This window comes from Eucyclogobius newberryi, unplaced genomic scaffold (assembly GCF_026437365.1).
Source record: "Eucyclogobius newberryi isolate DKJ021-1_F unplaced genomic scaffold, fEucNew1.0.hap1 SCAF_13, whole genome shotgun sequence".
NCBI classification, from domain to species: Eukaryota; Metazoa; Chordata; class Actinopteri; order Gobiiformes; family Gobiidae; genus Eucyclogobius; species Eucyclogobius newberryi.
Genome location: NW_027315757.1, coordinates 19,689,054 through 19,705,884, shown reverse-complemented (window position 1 = coordinate 19,705,884; position 16,831 = coordinate 19,689,054). Strand labels below are relative to the sequence as shown.

General features: G+C 40.7%; 1 protein-coding gene across 2 annotated transcripts; it reads left to right on the top strand.

Moving 5' to 3' along the window:
- The first annotated feature begins 2,051 nt into the window (after positions 1-2,051).
- On the top strand, positions 2,052-15,157 carry eif3d (eukaryotic translation initiation factor 3, subunit D). Of its 2 annotated transcripts, none has more exons than XM_072442864.1 (16): positions 2,052-2,137; positions 3,231-3,356; positions 3,438-3,483; positions 3,591-3,727; positions 4,076-4,161; positions 4,259-4,331; positions 5,836-5,951; positions 6,538-6,670; positions 7,418-7,565; positions 10,871-11,001; positions 11,077-11,162; positions 12,018-12,147; positions 12,959-13,101; positions 13,943-14,135; positions 14,474-14,567; positions 15,090-15,157. In XM_072442864.1, exons 2-16 carry the CDS (start codon positions 3,234-3,236, stop codon positions 15,101-15,103), a joined length of 1,653 nt encoding a protein of 550 aa, XP_072298965.1. In that variant the 5' UTR covers positions 2,052-2,137; positions 3,231-3,233; the 3' UTR covers positions 15,104-15,157. The 2 variants fall into 2 exon arrangements, with proteins under 2 accessions (XP_072298965.1, XP_072298964.1); XM_072442863.1 differs by having other exon boundaries at positions 5,830-5,951.
- Positions 15,158-16,831: the final 1,674 nt, after the last annotated feature.

Genomic DNA, 16,831 nt, shown 5'->3' with positions numbered 1-16,831 from the left:
ACTAATTACCATTGGTTTAAATCTTGATTAAAACTTAGAATGATGTTAGTTAACAAAATGAAAAACAACGTTAACTCTGTGAAGGTTGACTTAGCCAATCAAAATAAAGTGTGAACGTTTACCGTATTTTCCGGACTATAAGTCGCACCTTTTTTCATAGTTTTGTCCGGGGTGCGACTTATACTTATATTTATACTTATATACTTATACTCCAAAGCGACTTATATGTGATATTATTTGTTATTTTCACGCTTGCAACCGCATTTCATACTCCAGTGCGACTTATATATGTTTTTTCTTCTCTATTATGCATTTTTCGGCTGGTGAGACTTATAGTCCAGAAAATACAGAATGTATATTTCCCTCTCCTTTCTGCACAGTGATTTGTATAAACCTTTTTGTTTCTCCTCCTTGCTCCTCGTCTCTGCTGTACATTATTATTCACAATAAGAGGCTTTTCACTGCTCCTCGTGCGCCTGCTTTCATTCGAGTGCAAGGACATTTTCCTTTTCATACTCGAGACACGACTCTGCTGCCCCAAATTAGCCTCGCTCAAAGTAAGAACACGTTTCACAAAAAGTACAACGGGCAAAATAATCGAGCTGGGAAATAAAGCAAAAGTGTTAAAATTTTTAAAAAGACTAAATTGAGCCCCGTTTAAAACTGAAGTTGTTCTTGAACCCTCTGGACTCTTTGTGAAGCTGACATTTTGTACTTTTGGCTTCTGACGTCTGATTCGCTCTGATTGTAAGTGTGGACGAGCTCAGAGGAAAATCACATTTTGAACTACGCCTGGATGTTCCATGGTAAATATAGAGGAAAGGCAAGTTTATTTGTAGAGCACATTTCAAACACAAGACAAGTCCAAGTGCTTCACACAACAGGAAAAGAATGCATTCAAATCACAAAGAAATCACAGAAATCACAGAACAGTTTAAGACATGAAAGAGAAGAGTGAAAAAAAAATCCCTTCAGTCATATGTGCAGCTAAACAAAACTGTTTTTATCTTAGATTTGAACATTGTCAGAGTAGAACCTGTCTCACACCTTCAGGAAGAATGTTCCAGATTTTAGCTGCATCAAACTGAAACACAAAGAGCGGAAAAGCTTGTGTTTGAGGAGGCTCTGATTGATACTGTGCATTTGTTGGGTTTTCACAATTCCTCTTTGAAAACTGAAGCTAATTTGAGAAAAATCTTTCAGGGACTTGTAGTAAAGTAAAAATTGTAGAAAAAGGTTCAGTTGAAGTCATCTGGACTCAGTTTTAGAGTCCATGTGATTCGCCAATTGACAAGGACTCCTGGATGAGAGTCGAAACGTCATTCGCTACAACTGAATATTTTTCTACAATGGAACTCTCCTGGACTACACCGACAGATAAAGTAAAAAGTAAAAAAAAAAAAAGTCCAAGCAAAATCCACTTAAAAAGGTTTTATTTTATGTTTGGGTAATTTTTTGATTGTTGTTTTGGGTACAAACTGACTCATCCCATGTTTGATTTGACTGGAAATAAGTGGGTTACAGCTTTCTTTTTATGTTTAACAGCAGATTTAGAGTTTCTTTCATCAGATGTGGACAAGAAAGAATTAATTAAAAGGTCAGAAGACCCAAGGGTTGACAATAATAACCAATAAAAGCTCTACTACAAATCTACTGTGAAAATAAGATGATTAAATAGGTCTCTTTCTCTCATGGGAAGACAAGTATTAAAGTTTTTTACACTCTTCTGACCATTTGTATTCGCTGTAGTATGTAATCTAGAACGGTTCAATCCTTTTTTAAATAGATCCATGGATTAAAATATGGTTGGTTGTTCATGTTTACAATAAAAACAATACATTAAAAAAGTAAAATGGAAGTAGCAAGATTTTTTCTTTTCCGCTTTGATCCAATGAGCTTAAAGACAATGAAACAGAAGAATATAAAGTCTGAAGTTGACGTACAGCTACAGTAGGGGGCGGTAATGACGTACAGCTACACTAGGGGGCGGTAATCTGACACTCGGATACCAACCGCGCTAAAATACCAAAGAAGAAGAAGAATAGCAACTTCCTTTCACACCGGCGCTTCGTCCGGGTTTAGCGCCGTGTCTACATCACAGGAATAAAAGGTGTAAAAAGGCTTCAGATCATTCACGGTGAGGCTGTACACTTTGTGCGATGACAGAGTAGATTGTACACTCCGTTTTACGTCCACAAAACTGAAAGATCGTCCGTAAATTGAGGCGGGATTCTCTCTGCCGCCCCGTTAGCTTAGCATGGTTAGCACGGCCACCTGGCACATGACTAGCACTGAGCCTTAGCTACGTTGCTAACACAGCTGGTTTAAAATGACCAAAACAACAAAATTAAAGTCAGTCTTTATTCTGTGGGTAATGGAGCGATGTCGATCACGGTTAGTCGACTATTGCCACGGGAGGTTTATGTTTAGGCTTTATTTTCCCCAGATTGCTGCAGATTATCACCTCATTCGCGGCGTCACTTTGTGGGTTTACTGTAGAAATATTGACAATGTTTCCACTGTCACAATAGTTTGGTTTTGTTCCATTTGTGAAAGACGTTATAGTTTAATAAATAACTTCAATAGTACAATAATCAGAGATGGAAAAGTGATAACATTTAGATGGATTCCTCGTGGTGATGTTTAAATCACCCAAATTATCCTTAGCAGCAACCGTTAAAAGCTACAGGGTATTACTAAACTAGTCATACTGAAATTAAAACTCAATTTCAATATTAAGGAATACACTCGATATAGATTCTTATACCAAAATTATAATAAAATGAATGCTCTTAAACAAATCAACTCAAAATAACGCCGCAGTCATTTCGATCATTCTTAAAATGAAGGACAAACAAATGGTTTTGTAGTAGTTTGTCATATAAAGTTTAGTATTAAATGAATACAGTATTGTTGTGACACAGACCACAATCCTTTGCTTAAATCTTTTGGAACGTGTCATTAAAAGACATTTCAAAAGGAAAAAGCAGTGTAGATACACTTCTGTTATCAATAAATATAATGCAGAGAGACTCATTACGTCCTTAAAACTGGTCGTATACATTGGGGTCGAGGATGACTAGCCCACTGCGCAAGCTGATCAGCGCCCGTCACACACGTGTCGCTGCTGAAGAGAGCTGTGCTGTTTCAGGCTGAGGCCCTCCGGATCGTCTCGCGTTCAAATCGGTACTTTATTTGCGAGTTTCTTCATTTCCATTATCAATGTGCAGGCCATGGCGAAGTTCCACGCGCCCGTCATCCAGGACAACCCGTCCGGATGGGGCCCCTGCGCCGTCCCGGAGAAGTTCAAAGACATGCCCTACCAGCCCTTCAGCAAAGGAGACCGTCTGGGCAAGGTTTGTACCCATCGAGTGACCTCAGAAGGATTCCCGAAAGTCTCAGAGTGATTGTTGACACTGCTGCCCTCTGGTGTTCAGGTGGCAGACTGGACCGGAGCGACCTACCAGGACAAGAGATACACAAGTGAGACATCCACGTGTTCATAACTGTCTTCTCTATATTTCTTTTTGCCATATTGACCACTGCAATAGTCCAGTTGAGGTGACTAACGACGCCGTTGCTTTGTGCAGATAAGTATTCCTCTCAGTTCGGCGGCGGGAGCCAGTACGCCTATTTCCATGAGGAAGACGAGACGAGCTTCCAGCTGGTGGACACGGCGAAGACTCAGAAGACGGCCTACCAGAGGAACCGCATGAGATTCGCTCAGGTAACTGACTCAGCGACGGGTCTGATGGGTCTCGGGGTCACATGTTCTGGTTTAGTCCATGAATGGGGGCAATTACAAAAAAAAGCCTCATAAACGAGCTGTAAAATCTGGGAGAAGAAGGAACTATGAACTACCAGACTAGTATAAGAACCCAGAGAATTTCAAAACTGTTGGCAATTGTTTAAACTTCTCGATGTTTTCGTCCTAAATCGCCTTGATAGTTGTTTGTAGTTGACATTCTTTTACTCAAATTCGGTTTAATTGCGATCCAGTTCTGTCGCAAACGTGTGCTCTGTTTGGACGCTCCTCCTCGATGTGGATTTTAAACCGGATCTTTTGCCGTTACAGAGGAACCTGCGTCGAGACAAGGATCGGAGGAACCTCACCCAGTTCAACATGCAGACGCTGCCGAAGAGCGCCAAGCAGAAGGAGAGGTGAGCGCTTCAGACAACACAAGCGGCGCCTGCGGTTATATTTATTTCTCCCCCCGACGGTTCCGAAATAATGACCACTGCCGTGTGCGCTCCCCAGGGATCGGATGCGGCTGCAGAAGAAGTTTCAGAAGCAGTTCGGCGTCCGTCAGAAGTGGGACCAGAAGTCACAGGTACGGTTAGCTCCGCGCCAGATTAGCATAGCGACGTTAGAGGGCCCGTGCCGGGTTTTTGCGGTTGTCTAATTTTGACTTTATTTGGCGTATTTATACCCTTCGTACGTATAAATTATAGTTTTACACCAATCGAGCAGATATTTGTGTAGAAAATGACAGGAAGTGACCTCACACCAGGGACGCTCATTCCCGTCAAAGTTCATGTAGAATTTACACAGAAGAAACAACCTTTTTTTGACTCTCTAAACATTAATTCAACAAAAATAAAGTTGCTCCCATATATTTTATTAGTCAAGAACAATTGTGACGTCAGATGAGTTTTGGCCCAGTGTTAGCAGGGTAAATTCCTCGTGTGATGTCATCGGTCACAAACAGGAAGTGAACTTATAAACCTAACCTAATGTTTGTATAATTTTCAGCAACATTCAAAATATACTTATCTTAACTGCGGTTTACTTCAATGAGTTGTGAGAGTACGTTTTATTCCCTCAAAATTGGTCCAAAAAGGTAAACAAACGCTCACATTTCCCCTAAACACGCGTCATACAAATCTATCGACTGGTTGTTGTTTTCCGAGCCATAAAAAGGTAAATATGGGGTCGGTGATGACTAGCCCACTGCGCAAACTGATCAGTGCATGCGACTGTCATGTGCTGCTGGAGAAATCAGTGCTGCTTTTTAGGCTGAGACCCTCAATGTGCCCAAAACGCGACCTTTTACACAACGGCTTTGTTCTAATATTTATTGTTTGTTGCTGGAAGGGACGTGACGAGTTCAAATTTTAGCGTAACAATTATTGTGAGAGTAAACGGTTATGTCGCGGCTAAAACGACAACAAAATCCACTGTTTTCTTCCCCTCAACGTGTGACCAGCTTTATCAAATCAAACTCTATTCATTTGACTTAAACCGCGTGATAAAAATGTACTTTTATGAAGAAAGGCTGAGCAGAAAGGACTTTAATTTGCGTCTAATTGTTACATTTCTTTTAATTGAACTTTTTAGTTTAGTTTAACCCTAACCAGTTTTTTTGTCTTTACTGTCACATTTTGACCTAAATAATCACAATTATCGATTAATTTTGACCTCCCCAGTGGCGGGATATAATGTTTTTATTTATTCTAAACATTTTAACTTTATTTTTAGAACAATTTTTCAGAACTGCAGCGTCTGAGGTGAAACTGCCCCATCCTAAACCTTTTTTATTTTCACAGAGAAGGTTTAGAATGTCCCTTTCCGCCCGTTTTCCACTCGCAAGATCTCCTCCCGTGAAATACGAGGAAAGAGCGGCTTGTGCGACCGTCGTTTTAGCTTTTCCGAGTGTTTAGCGCGATCGAGAGACCGTGACAGGCATTTCCCTCGTGCAGCAACTGTCTTTTAAAGAGCTTTTTTAAGATATACGAGCGTCACGTTTAGCCCGCATCGCCGCACGACACAAGCGCGATGTATAGTCCCGAGCGGAGTCCCTCTCACCCCGCCCCTGCGTTTTTGCCGAGGCGCAGCTGAAGCCACGAGACTCATCAGTGGAGGTCAGGAGCGACTGGGAGGTCAAGGAGGAGATGGACTTCCCCCGACTGATGAAGATGAGATACATGGAGGTGGCTGACCCGCTGGACATGTGAGTTTTTGAGACCAGAGCGGACGAACGGCGCCGTCTCGTCCCAGCGCCAATGTGCGAAATAAGTCTTACCCTCTTCTAGAGCTGGGTTTCGATTCAAATTTCAAGAATCGATTCCGATTTTTACGTTTCAAAATCGATTCTTTTCGATTTCTCAGATCCCATCCAATTCGATCTGATTTCGATTCGATCCGGGGGTTAATGTTATTAAATATGAAAAATGTATTTGAACCGTTTCCTTCACTTCATGACTGTGTAGAGAAGCAACATATTAAAACTAGTATTATATCAATATTAAACGGCAAATCTTACAAGTATTGGTAGTTACTGATGGAAGACTGATGAAAAGGTTAAGGGTCAATCTACCTTCAAGAAAGATAATCCAGGAGTCCTGAATTATCTTTCTTGAAGGTAGATTGAAGTTCACTGAGGGAAATGTAGAAAAGAATTTTAATTAAAAAATAAAATAAAAAATCGATCTTTGGACGTACGAATCGATAATCGGTCATTAATATGCGAATCAATAAAAAATCGATTATTTCAACCCAGCTCTACCCTCTGCTTCTCTTTCTTCCCCTCTGTCCAGTGAGTGCTGCGGCGCGCTGGAGTACTACGACAAGGCGTTCGACCGCATCACGACCCGCAACGAGAAGCAGCTCAAAAGCATCAAGAGGATTTTCCACACGGTCACCACCACCGACGACCCGGTCATCCGCAAGGTCGGCGCCGCACAGATCGAACTTAACGGGTCCCGAGCGCGTCGTTTTACAATCCTTCATCGCCGAAAACGGAAATGTTACTGAAAAAAGAGGAGAAACTATATTTGTCTGGAGGATTCATGAGATTAGTGGGCGCTTTGTTGTATTTGTTATTGTTTATTCAGGGCGACGTGTCAAACTGAATCACGTTTTTCCCCCGCACACATCGATCACGGGTTTTACTTTTAATTTTGTCTCTTTAAAAAACGATAAATGGCTTTTTAAATGTGAATTACCCGAACAAAAACGAGGATAACTTGAAATGGGATTTAACAGTGACTTTGATTCGCGCCGAGTAATTCTATGGCGAATGTCATGATATCGTTACAATACCAAACTAATGTGGGGAAATAAATGTGCAGAAAAATCTAAACAATGTATTATAAAAGAAAAAAATAACTAAATATAAAGAAAATGTAAGTATTGATATTGTGCTCCTTTTTTTTTTTAATTGGAAGATTATTAATTTTACTTTTTTAGATTATTTTTAATTTTAGAAGCGTATTGATATTATTCCTTATTTTTTATTCAAATTTGTATTTTAGATTTTTTTTTTCAGTACTTGTCAGTATTTATATATTTGGTAAACCAAACCGTTTAAAACGAACGAAAAAGCACGGATCATTTCCACCTTTTCCTTTCCCAAGTCTGAACTCCTTGTCGCGCTTTTACAACCGCTCGGTCCTGACGCTGCGGTTTGTTTTGCAGCTTGCCAAGACTCAGGGCAACGTGTTCGCCACCGACGCCATCCTGGCCACTCTGATGTGCTGCACGCGCTCAGTCAACTCCTGGGACATCATCGTGCAGCGCGTCGGGAACAAGCTGTTCTTCGACAAGAGGGACAACTCCGACTTTGGTGAGCCTCGCCTCCGTTTTGTTCAATTGAAATAATATTGTGTCTCAGGCTGCGTTTCGTCGCTCAGAGGCGCAAACACGAAACTACGGCGTAAGTTCATCAGTAGTTTTCAGAATCTATTGACCAAAAAAAATAATATTGCAATTTTTTGGGGGAGTGGCCTGATAACGATATGTTATATCATATATCAATATCAATCGATATATCAATCAAATATAAACATGTTAAAAAATAAAAAAGCATGTTTTTTGTATGTTTGGGCTTCTGTAGTGTAAGTGTAGTGACATCTGCAGAAACTAGAAGGCCTAAGCTTTCTAATGATGCATCACACTCACTTGTGGAACGTAAGATCCTCTTTTAATAAGCAATGCCATTTGGGTCCAACCATTGTGCACAAGGCCAAATAGGCTGTTTTTGGAGCTTTAGGAAAATACTATAAACGATATAGATAATATCGTGAATGTTGTTTTTGCACATTTCCACACAATCCTTTTTATTATTTAAAAAAGATATATATATATATACATTTAAATTTTTACTTGCTTTACTTTTGTTTTTGTTTTTTTAATAAACTATTTTACTATGAACTATATGCAAAACCAGTACTCACAATACAAAAAAACCAATCAATCCTTTTATTCATTTTTTTTTTATATTTAATATTTTAAACGTTTAAAAAAAAAAAAAGAAATGCTACAAACAATATGCAAAAACATTCACAATATAATCTACATATTAACCCACCTCACGTTTAAACCAGTTATGTTTATGAGAATGATTTTGCTAAACTGCCCCATCGTGAAAAACTGGATCGTGTAGCTCTGCAGCGTGGTTGCTAGGTGACTGCTTTTTTTATTTATTCATTTTTTTGTATGCAAGTGTGTTTTCCATAATTACATACATACATTTACATAAATATAATTGCACAGATGTCCGAAAGCACAGTTCCAAGCGCATTTATGTAAATATTTCCCTTGGTACGTTTGTCCTTCAGTTTCCTTTTGTAGATTCGAACGCCTTCTGTTTTTTTAAAATTTATTTATGGTTTTATACGTAAATGAAAGGTTAAATATTATAAACTCTCCAGGCATTAGCAGCAGTGTGAACTCTGCTCTAGTGATGTCACGATGTCGAGTGTTAATGTTTCGATTATCAGGTCACAATTTCACGATTATTACCGTATTTTCCCGACTATAAGTTGCACCTTTTTTCATAGTTTTGGCCGGGTTGCGTCTTACACTTACATACTTCTACTCCGGAGCGACTTGTATGTGATATTATTTGTTATTTTCATACTTGGAACTACATTTCATACTCCAGTGCGACTTACATATATTTTTTTTCTTCTCTATTATGCATTTTTTGGCTGGTGCGACTTATACTCTGGAAAATACGGTATTGAGATTGTAACCAAACGACGATGTCTTTATTTTTCTGTCATTTCCGCTGTGTAAAGTGTCACTGCTCCTCAAATTTGTGACCAATTTTACACAATTTAAACTTTCTGAAAGACAAAATAAAGTTAATTTTGACAAAAATGGCCAGATAAAATCAAGTTCTTTACATTTAGCTCTATTTGTGGGCTTTGTAATTACCCAAAAATACTTGCTTTTGCTTCTGAAACTGTCATGATTATTATTATTATTATTATTGCTGTATTTTCCGGAGTATAAGTCACACCAGCCAATTTTTTTTTAACCCTTCGGGGTCGACGCCCGTGTCAACACGTTTTCAAACATGGTCGGCTTTAGCACCCTGTAGCATGAAAACCAAGTAACGTAGACGGCTGCCGTCGACGTCATACGGAATTGGAGACCCGAAGCTACGGCTGAGTGAAAATCCACCCAATAAAACCAAAGTTATGATCGTTTCAATTCCATTAAAAATGTGCGGAAAAATATGCGCCCTTTTATTCACGTTGCATTTCTTATAACTTTGTCTTTTGTGATAAAACTTAACGGAAAAAAACGTGTGCTTGTGCTAACCCGATGTTCAGGATGCACACGAGGAATGGAAACATTAGTCACATGACAAATAGTCATAGAGGAAGAACGAACGAGAGGAATCTCTGCTGTTTTTGAGTAGTTTTGGAGAGTTTTAGTATTTCAAGTATTTCATTGTCAGTAATATAGTTGTTGTGAAGCAAAATGAGGGGCACACTTCATGTTGATCAAGTTTAGTCCTGGTTTAGACCTGGGTTGGACCTGGTTTAGTCCTGGTTTAGTCCTGGTTTAGTCCTGGTTTAGTCCTGGTTTAGTCCTGGTTTAGTCCTGGTTTAGTCCTGGTTTAGTCCTGGTTTAGACCTGGTATGGACCTGGTTTAGACCTGGGTTGGACCTGGTTTAAACCTGGTTTAGACCTGGGTTGGACCTGGTTTAGTCCTGGTTTAAACCTGGGTTGGACCTGGTTTAGTCCTGGTTTAGACCTGGGTTGGACCTGGTTTAGTCCTGGTTTAGACCTGGGTTGGACCTGGTTTAGTCCTGGTCTAGTCCTGGTCTAGTCCTGGTCTAGTCCTGGGTTGGACCTGGTTTAGACCTGGTTTAGACCTGGTTTAGACCTGGTTTAGACCTGGTTTAGACCTGGGTTGGACCTGGTTTAGTCCTGGTTTAGACCTGGGTTAGACCTGGTTTAGAGTTCCTTCTGAACATCACTCACATGGAAGTGCAAAGCCTGTGATGTGGCTCTCTGTGTCATTTTGGACAGAAACTCGTTTGAGAAGTAGCACAAATAGAAAAACGCCTGAGGATTTACTTACTTTTTATTGTAAATAGTGGTTTATTGCTTGTATATATCACAAGAATACTTTTATATGTTCATATTTGCACCTTGTGGTTCAGTTTGAACCTTTTTGAACTTTTTTTTCTTGACAGACTTTGTGTTTTCTGTGTGAGTTTTTCCAATTTGACATACTATTTCAACATACTGGACCTAAACAAACTATCAGATCATATAGGTGAGGTTGTGCTGAAAAAAAAGATACCCAACATTGGTCTGGTAAACATTTCTTTATGTAGTATATCAGGGCAAAGTTGAAAGTACCAAAAAACGGCCAAAAAAAGCCCCCAAAGGGTTAATAGAGAAGAAAAAAACATATATTAGTGACACTGGAGTATGAAATGCGGTTGCGTGTGAAAATAACAAATAATATCACATAAGTCGCACCCCGGCCAAAACTATGAAAAAAAGGTGTGACTTATAGTCAAGAAAATATAGTATTTGGTGCTTCTTGCGATTACATTGTGACCCTCTCTACTCGCCGTATCGCTTAACGCCTGTCGTACAATCGTTTTCTCCTCCCGTCCTCAGATCTGCTGACCGTGAGCGAGACGGCGAACGAGCCGCCGCAGGACGAGGGCAACTCCTTCAACTCGCCCCGGAACCTGGCCATGGAGGCGACCTACATCAACCACAACTTCAGCCAGCAGTGTCTGCGCACGGTCAGGAGGAGGAGGGCTTTCACGGGGCCGGCGAAAAGCACCGCGCAGGTTTTTTGAATCGCTTTGTTTTTTTAGGGAGGAGAACGCCACAAGTTCCCCAACGCCAACCCTTTTGTGGAGGAGGACGCGGACAAGAGCGAGGTGGCGTCTGTCGCGTACAGGTAACGACGCCGTTCGTTCATCCCCGACAGGAAGTGCTTTATGTGGCAGGCGGTGGTCGACAAAACATAAGAGAATTGGTCAAATGAATAAGAAACCGAATCAAATAAACAAATCGCTGTAGATTAAAAAGCTGTAAATGTGTTTTTCTCAGCTATATTCGCTTAAAAAATATGGTACTCTGGAAAATACGGTACAACACAATCACGTAAATATGTTGCCAGAGTATAAGTCGCACCAGCCAAAAAAATTATAATAGAGATTTAAAAAAAAAAAAAACATATATACAAGCAGGTGGCGAGCAAGTCATTTAATCTTGAAATGCAGTTTAAAATAATAACAGATGAGAGAACATGGTGAATAGGTGTACGTATGCTAACGCTAACACCTTCAGCTACATGAGGCACAGACAGAACTGTGGTAAGTGTCTGGTATGTTAATGTAACATATTAACAGTTATTCAGATAACTATAGCATAAAGAACATGCTAACAAGTTTACCAAAGCATCAGTTTTACCCCAAATCACTAAATCCATTGAATTCTTCTTCCTCTGTGTCACTTCTAAACAACTCCACAAACTCTGGAGGTAGAGGAAGTGCAGATTCTTCTTCTGCGTCGCTTAGAGCCTAGAGCGCCCTCTTGTGGTTGTCAGTGTGAAAATAACGAATAATATCACATATAAGTCGCTCTGGAGTATAAGTCGCACCCCGGGCAAAACTATGAAAAAAGGTGCGACTTATGCGGGGTGTACATTTGGACATGATGCACACCTCTGCGTTAAACAACCCCGCCCTAAACGCGCCGCTCCGGTTGCAGGCGGCGCAGAAGGGTCTGACTTTTCTCCCCTGTCGTGCAGATACCGCCACTGGAAGCTGGGAGAGGACATCGACCTGATCGTCCGCTGCGAGCACGACGGAGTGATGACCGGCGCCAACGGAGAGGTCTCCTTCATCAATGTCAAGACCCTCAACGAGTGGGACTCTCGGGTAAGAGCCGGACGTCCCGAGCGATCCGCCCGGACCGCCCGACGCTGTGAAACTGCTGCGTTCTCTGCTAATGACTCCTATACTCAACAAGCCATCGCCATGAATCCAGTTTGAGACGTGGCTTTTCTCTTCTCTTTACGATCCAACTCATTCTGCAGCGAACAGCCAGAATAATTATGACTATTTTATATCATTTTAATGACATTCTAGAGCTGGAGTGCAACACTTACACAGGGTATATTTTATTTCTATTGGTAAATGGTAGATTTTATTTGTATTAGTAGTTGCGTCCCTGATTGGACACAAATAATGGCTTTACTGGCCTGAAAAGTGATTTGTCCTGAATTCTTTTAGTATTATGTATATCTGACGAGTTGTTGTAGATTTATAAATTGAAGAAAAAGGATTGAGTCGAATAATCAATATTGCATTTCAGATGGCTATAATAGTTTCTTAATAACTGCAGGCTTGTCACTACCTCATATTTAATGTTTGGCTTGTCCTCAACAAATAAATCATTACTATTTAAATTGAATATAATAATAATAATAATATAATAAATGGTTAATAATAATATTATGAATAATGATAATATAATAATGGTTATTATTTTTACAGCCATGCAATTTGTAGTTGCAGAAGTACAAATTAATCCTACGGAAGTTGTTGATTAATACATTCTTTAGTGATATAAATCCTAAACGGTGACATCCCTTTGACGCTGAGCGCTGCTGGATTGTGCTTTTCTCTGTGAACACTGGGCTAACACTGGGCTAACACTGGGCTAACACTGGGCTGTTTATTTTTGCAGCATTGTAACGGAGTGGACTGGCGTCAGAAGCTGGACTCTCAGCGAGGAGCCGTGTTGGCCACCGAGCTGAAGAACAACAGCTACAAACTGGCGCGCTGGACCTGCTGTGCCATGCTCGCCGGCTCAGAGTACCTCAAACTGGGGTGAGAAACCTGCCCCTTTTACTTTTATACATACGACGATAAAACGTCACAAATGTCGACACTATACTAGCACAAAACAACTCCCCCACCTCACATTCACAAACTCGAATCAAATTGAACAAAATAACATTTACACGTCAAAAGTAAAACCATAAAAATAAACCTGAAAATGACAGCAGTATTTGCAGTGTCTCTCTTTGGGCCATGTGTTCATTTTTCAAATAAATTTCTTCTTAAATTCACCAAATCCTCTTATATTATTATTATTATTCCAAACATTTTCGTTATTTCGTTTATCAATCGCAGGTGTTTTTTTATTTATTTTTTATTTTATTTAGTTCAAACTAAGATGAAAGAGAGAGAGAATACTTGAGGAGATTTTGCATAAATTCTTTATTTGTCAGCTGGTTTTCCGTCACCTTAAACTTTGTCAGTTGTATTTTAAGTCGTCTAATTCATGCATTTGCTAAACCTTGTTCTGCATTTGAGACCTGAATAATAATCACTTCCTTGTCAACTACTAAAATAATTACGGAAGCCTAAATTTGAGACGCGAGTGCTTGGAATATTTTCTTTTTCTCTGCTTCTATTCAATTTAATACCGTGAGTAGGCGTGTTCAAGAAGCCGACAAACCCTTGTCCCGTCGCTCAGAAGTTGCTAACCTGTGACATAACGATCCGGAAACTATTTTGAACGGAGCAATTTGTGAGGCGTAGAGAAGACGCATCTCACGAACGCAATCCTCAAAACCAAACAAAGATTAAATTGTCAGTCGCTGGGAAGAAAAATATGATAAACTGAGCATGACCCGCTATCGTTTCCCCCCCGTCTCCTGTTCAGCTACGTGTCCCGTTACCACGCCAAGGACTCGGCGCGCCACGTCGTCCTGGGCACGCAGCAGTTCAAGCCCAACGAGTTCGCCAGCCAGATCAACCTGAGCATGGAGAACGCCTGGGGGATCCTCCGCTGCGTCATCGACATCTGCCGCAAGCTGGACGAGGGCAAGTACCTCATCCTGAAGGACCCCAACAAGGTGAGGCGCTAGCGTTTTCTGTGTTCTCTGTAACGTTTTATCCATCTTTGTTTTTTCAATCTTTGATGTTTTCTCGCTCCTTGTTTTTTCCATCTTTGACGTTTTTTCGATCTTTGGTGTTTTCTGGGTAGTTTTTTCGATCTTTGGCGTTTTCTCAATCTGGCGTTTCCTGTCGCGTTTTCTCAATCTTTGGCGTTTTCTCAATCTTTGCCGTTTTCTCGATCTTTGGCGTTTCCGGTGTTGTTTTCTCCACCTCGATCGTAATAGATGTTTCACCTGGAGCGGCACGTACAGTTGACGTAAGACTAAAATATGCACTTTCATGTTGTGAATTACAGCAAGTGATTCGCGTCTACAGCCTTCCAGACGGAACCTTCAGCTCTGACGAAGAGGAGGAGGAAGAAGAGGACGAGGAGGACGAGGAGGAAGAAGGTCTGAGCTTGTTTCAAAACACACAAGCCCTCACACTATAGATCTGTGTAAAGGTTATTTATTTCAAACTGTAAATGTTGAACTTGAAAGCATCAAAAGAGCGAAGAAAAGCGAAGAACCTTCTCACTCGCTTTCCAAAGCCTCGTCTTTCATTCTTTATCTTTTTGTTTCACACTTTATTTGACTTAAAAAATAAAAATATCAAACTGAAATTGGCACTTTGAGAGCATCCGTGTGTAATTACTCAATCCGTGAATACAATTAGAGAAATATTACAAACTCTTATAAATAAATATGGTAAAATTGTCATCATGTGATTTGGTGCTTTTCACGTATCGCTTCAATTACATTAAACTTATAGTCGGAAGTGAGAAACAAAAGGTGCATTTGAATGCAGTGAGTTATGGGAGCTAAGAAGTTCACCTTTTGCTGTACAAATACGCCACCCGCTGGCCAAGTGCTGAAACTGCACCTGTAGTTTGTTCATATTTCTCACGCTGCATTTGCATCTTCTCGTTTCAGATGAAGAGAACTGAAGAAGAGCTGCTCGTGTGACTTCTCTCTCACAAATAAAGACTTGTTGACTTAAATCTTCTGTTTGTTTGTTCATTACTTCTCAAATGTGTAGTTTAAAGCTGCACTGTGTAACTTTTCTGGTCCGCCTTCGACAGCATCTTCAGACACTCAAGTTTAAAGGTTTATTTATTCCACTGCATGAACCAAGATGGAATAACCAAAACTAACGCAGCACTGATTTGAAGAAGTAACTAGTACTCGATTACATGAGTGCGCAACACTATCGCGGTCTTGTCATATTAATACGTCACAAAGGCGCCAGTCCAGCTGGCAGCCCATTGTAACAGCTCCGCTCTTTTCTCACACTTTTCTCACACTTATTGCGCTTTATCTTTTGTATTTTGTAAATATTTTTTCTACTTTACTTGTACGATAGGGACACGCGCTGGAATTGCTTTAATTTAACTTGTTTTTGACTTTGTTCGGCTGGATTATTGAGTGTTTTCGTCGTGTCGTCGTGATGTGCGCTAGCTCCGAGCTAGCCCCCCCGTGCCCTCCGGCCGCCGCCGACGTACAGTATGCCGCGGTACACGTTTATATAAAAGAGGAACTTCATGAACGATCGTTAAACGCACTGGAATCGCTTTAATTTAACTTGTTTTGACTTTGTTCGGCTGGTTTATTGAGTGTTTTTGTCGTGTCGTCGCGATGTGCCCTGGCTCCGAGCCCCCCCGGCCGCCGTGCGTTTACACAAAGGAGGAACTCATGAAACTGCGGAAACAGTGAAACAGTCGTCTTACCCGGAGATATGAATATGCTTGTGAAGCACTGCTCTCCTGCACTTGTAGGCTGCAAACACAGCATCCACAGGCTCTCTTCCTCGTCTCTGGTGACTTTAACCACGCTTCTCCCTCTTCTGTTCTACCAACATACACCCAGTATGTTACCTGCCCCACCAGAGAGAATAGAACATTGGACTTGTGTTTTGCCAACACCAAAGAGGCTTATTCTTCTTCCCCCCTCCCTCCCCTGGGCAGCTCGGACCACAACCTTGTACATCTGAGGCCTGTGTATAAACCCATCGTGCGCAGGCAGCCTGTGGTGTCCCGTGAGGTGAGGATGTGGTCTGCTGAGAGCGAGGAGGCTCTGAGGGACTGTTTCAGCACCGGGCTTCAGCTCCCGGGCCCCTGTGCAGCCTCAGTCAGAGATGAGCGGTTTGAGTTTGGTCCCCTCTCTCTCACATCACCATGTGTGAGATCAATCGTGACTCGTGATGTCTGTTTTACTTTGACTTCTTAAAGTGCAATGAGAGGAACGTAAAGGTTTATGCGTGTAAGGTCCATCAGCCAATCACATCGCAGCATTGTTTCACACAGAGTCCAGTGTGTGATGTTCAGATCAGAACAAACATTTATATTGTAATTAACTTTTAATAGAGCAATAAAACATTTCAATTTATTTAAAAAGCATCATTAGACTATTTGGTTATTTTTCACTATCAATTTATTATAATTTATAACAGACATATGATTACGTCTGTTATAGAATAATATTATATATTTTTATACAAAAGTGGCAAAGTTGCAGAAACGCAGTCGCTTCACTATAGCGAGGTTTGGACCTTCACTTCTCGTTCTGTTCATATTCTGGGAATAACATGTTTGCACTGTGTAGTTTTATCAGTGTTAATTGTTAATCAAACAATGCTTATGCCATTTGTTTAATTTAATATAACTTGTTTTGTCACT

Excerpts from the sequence above, each read along its gene's own strand:
- eif3d (XM_072442863.1), top strand. The coding sequence starts at position 3,234 with ATGGCGAAGTTCCACGCGCCCGTCATCCAGGACAACCCGTCCGGATGG. Across the intron at positions 5,952-6,537 it reads GTGGCTGACCCGCTGGACAT|TGAGTGCTGCGGCGCGCTGG; the intron begins GTGAGTTTTTGA and ends CCCTCTGTCCAG. Across the intron at positions 7,566-10,870 it reads GAGGGACAACTCCGACTTTG|ATCTGCTGACCGTGAGCGAG; the intron begins GTGAGCCTCGCC and ends TCCCGTCCTCAG.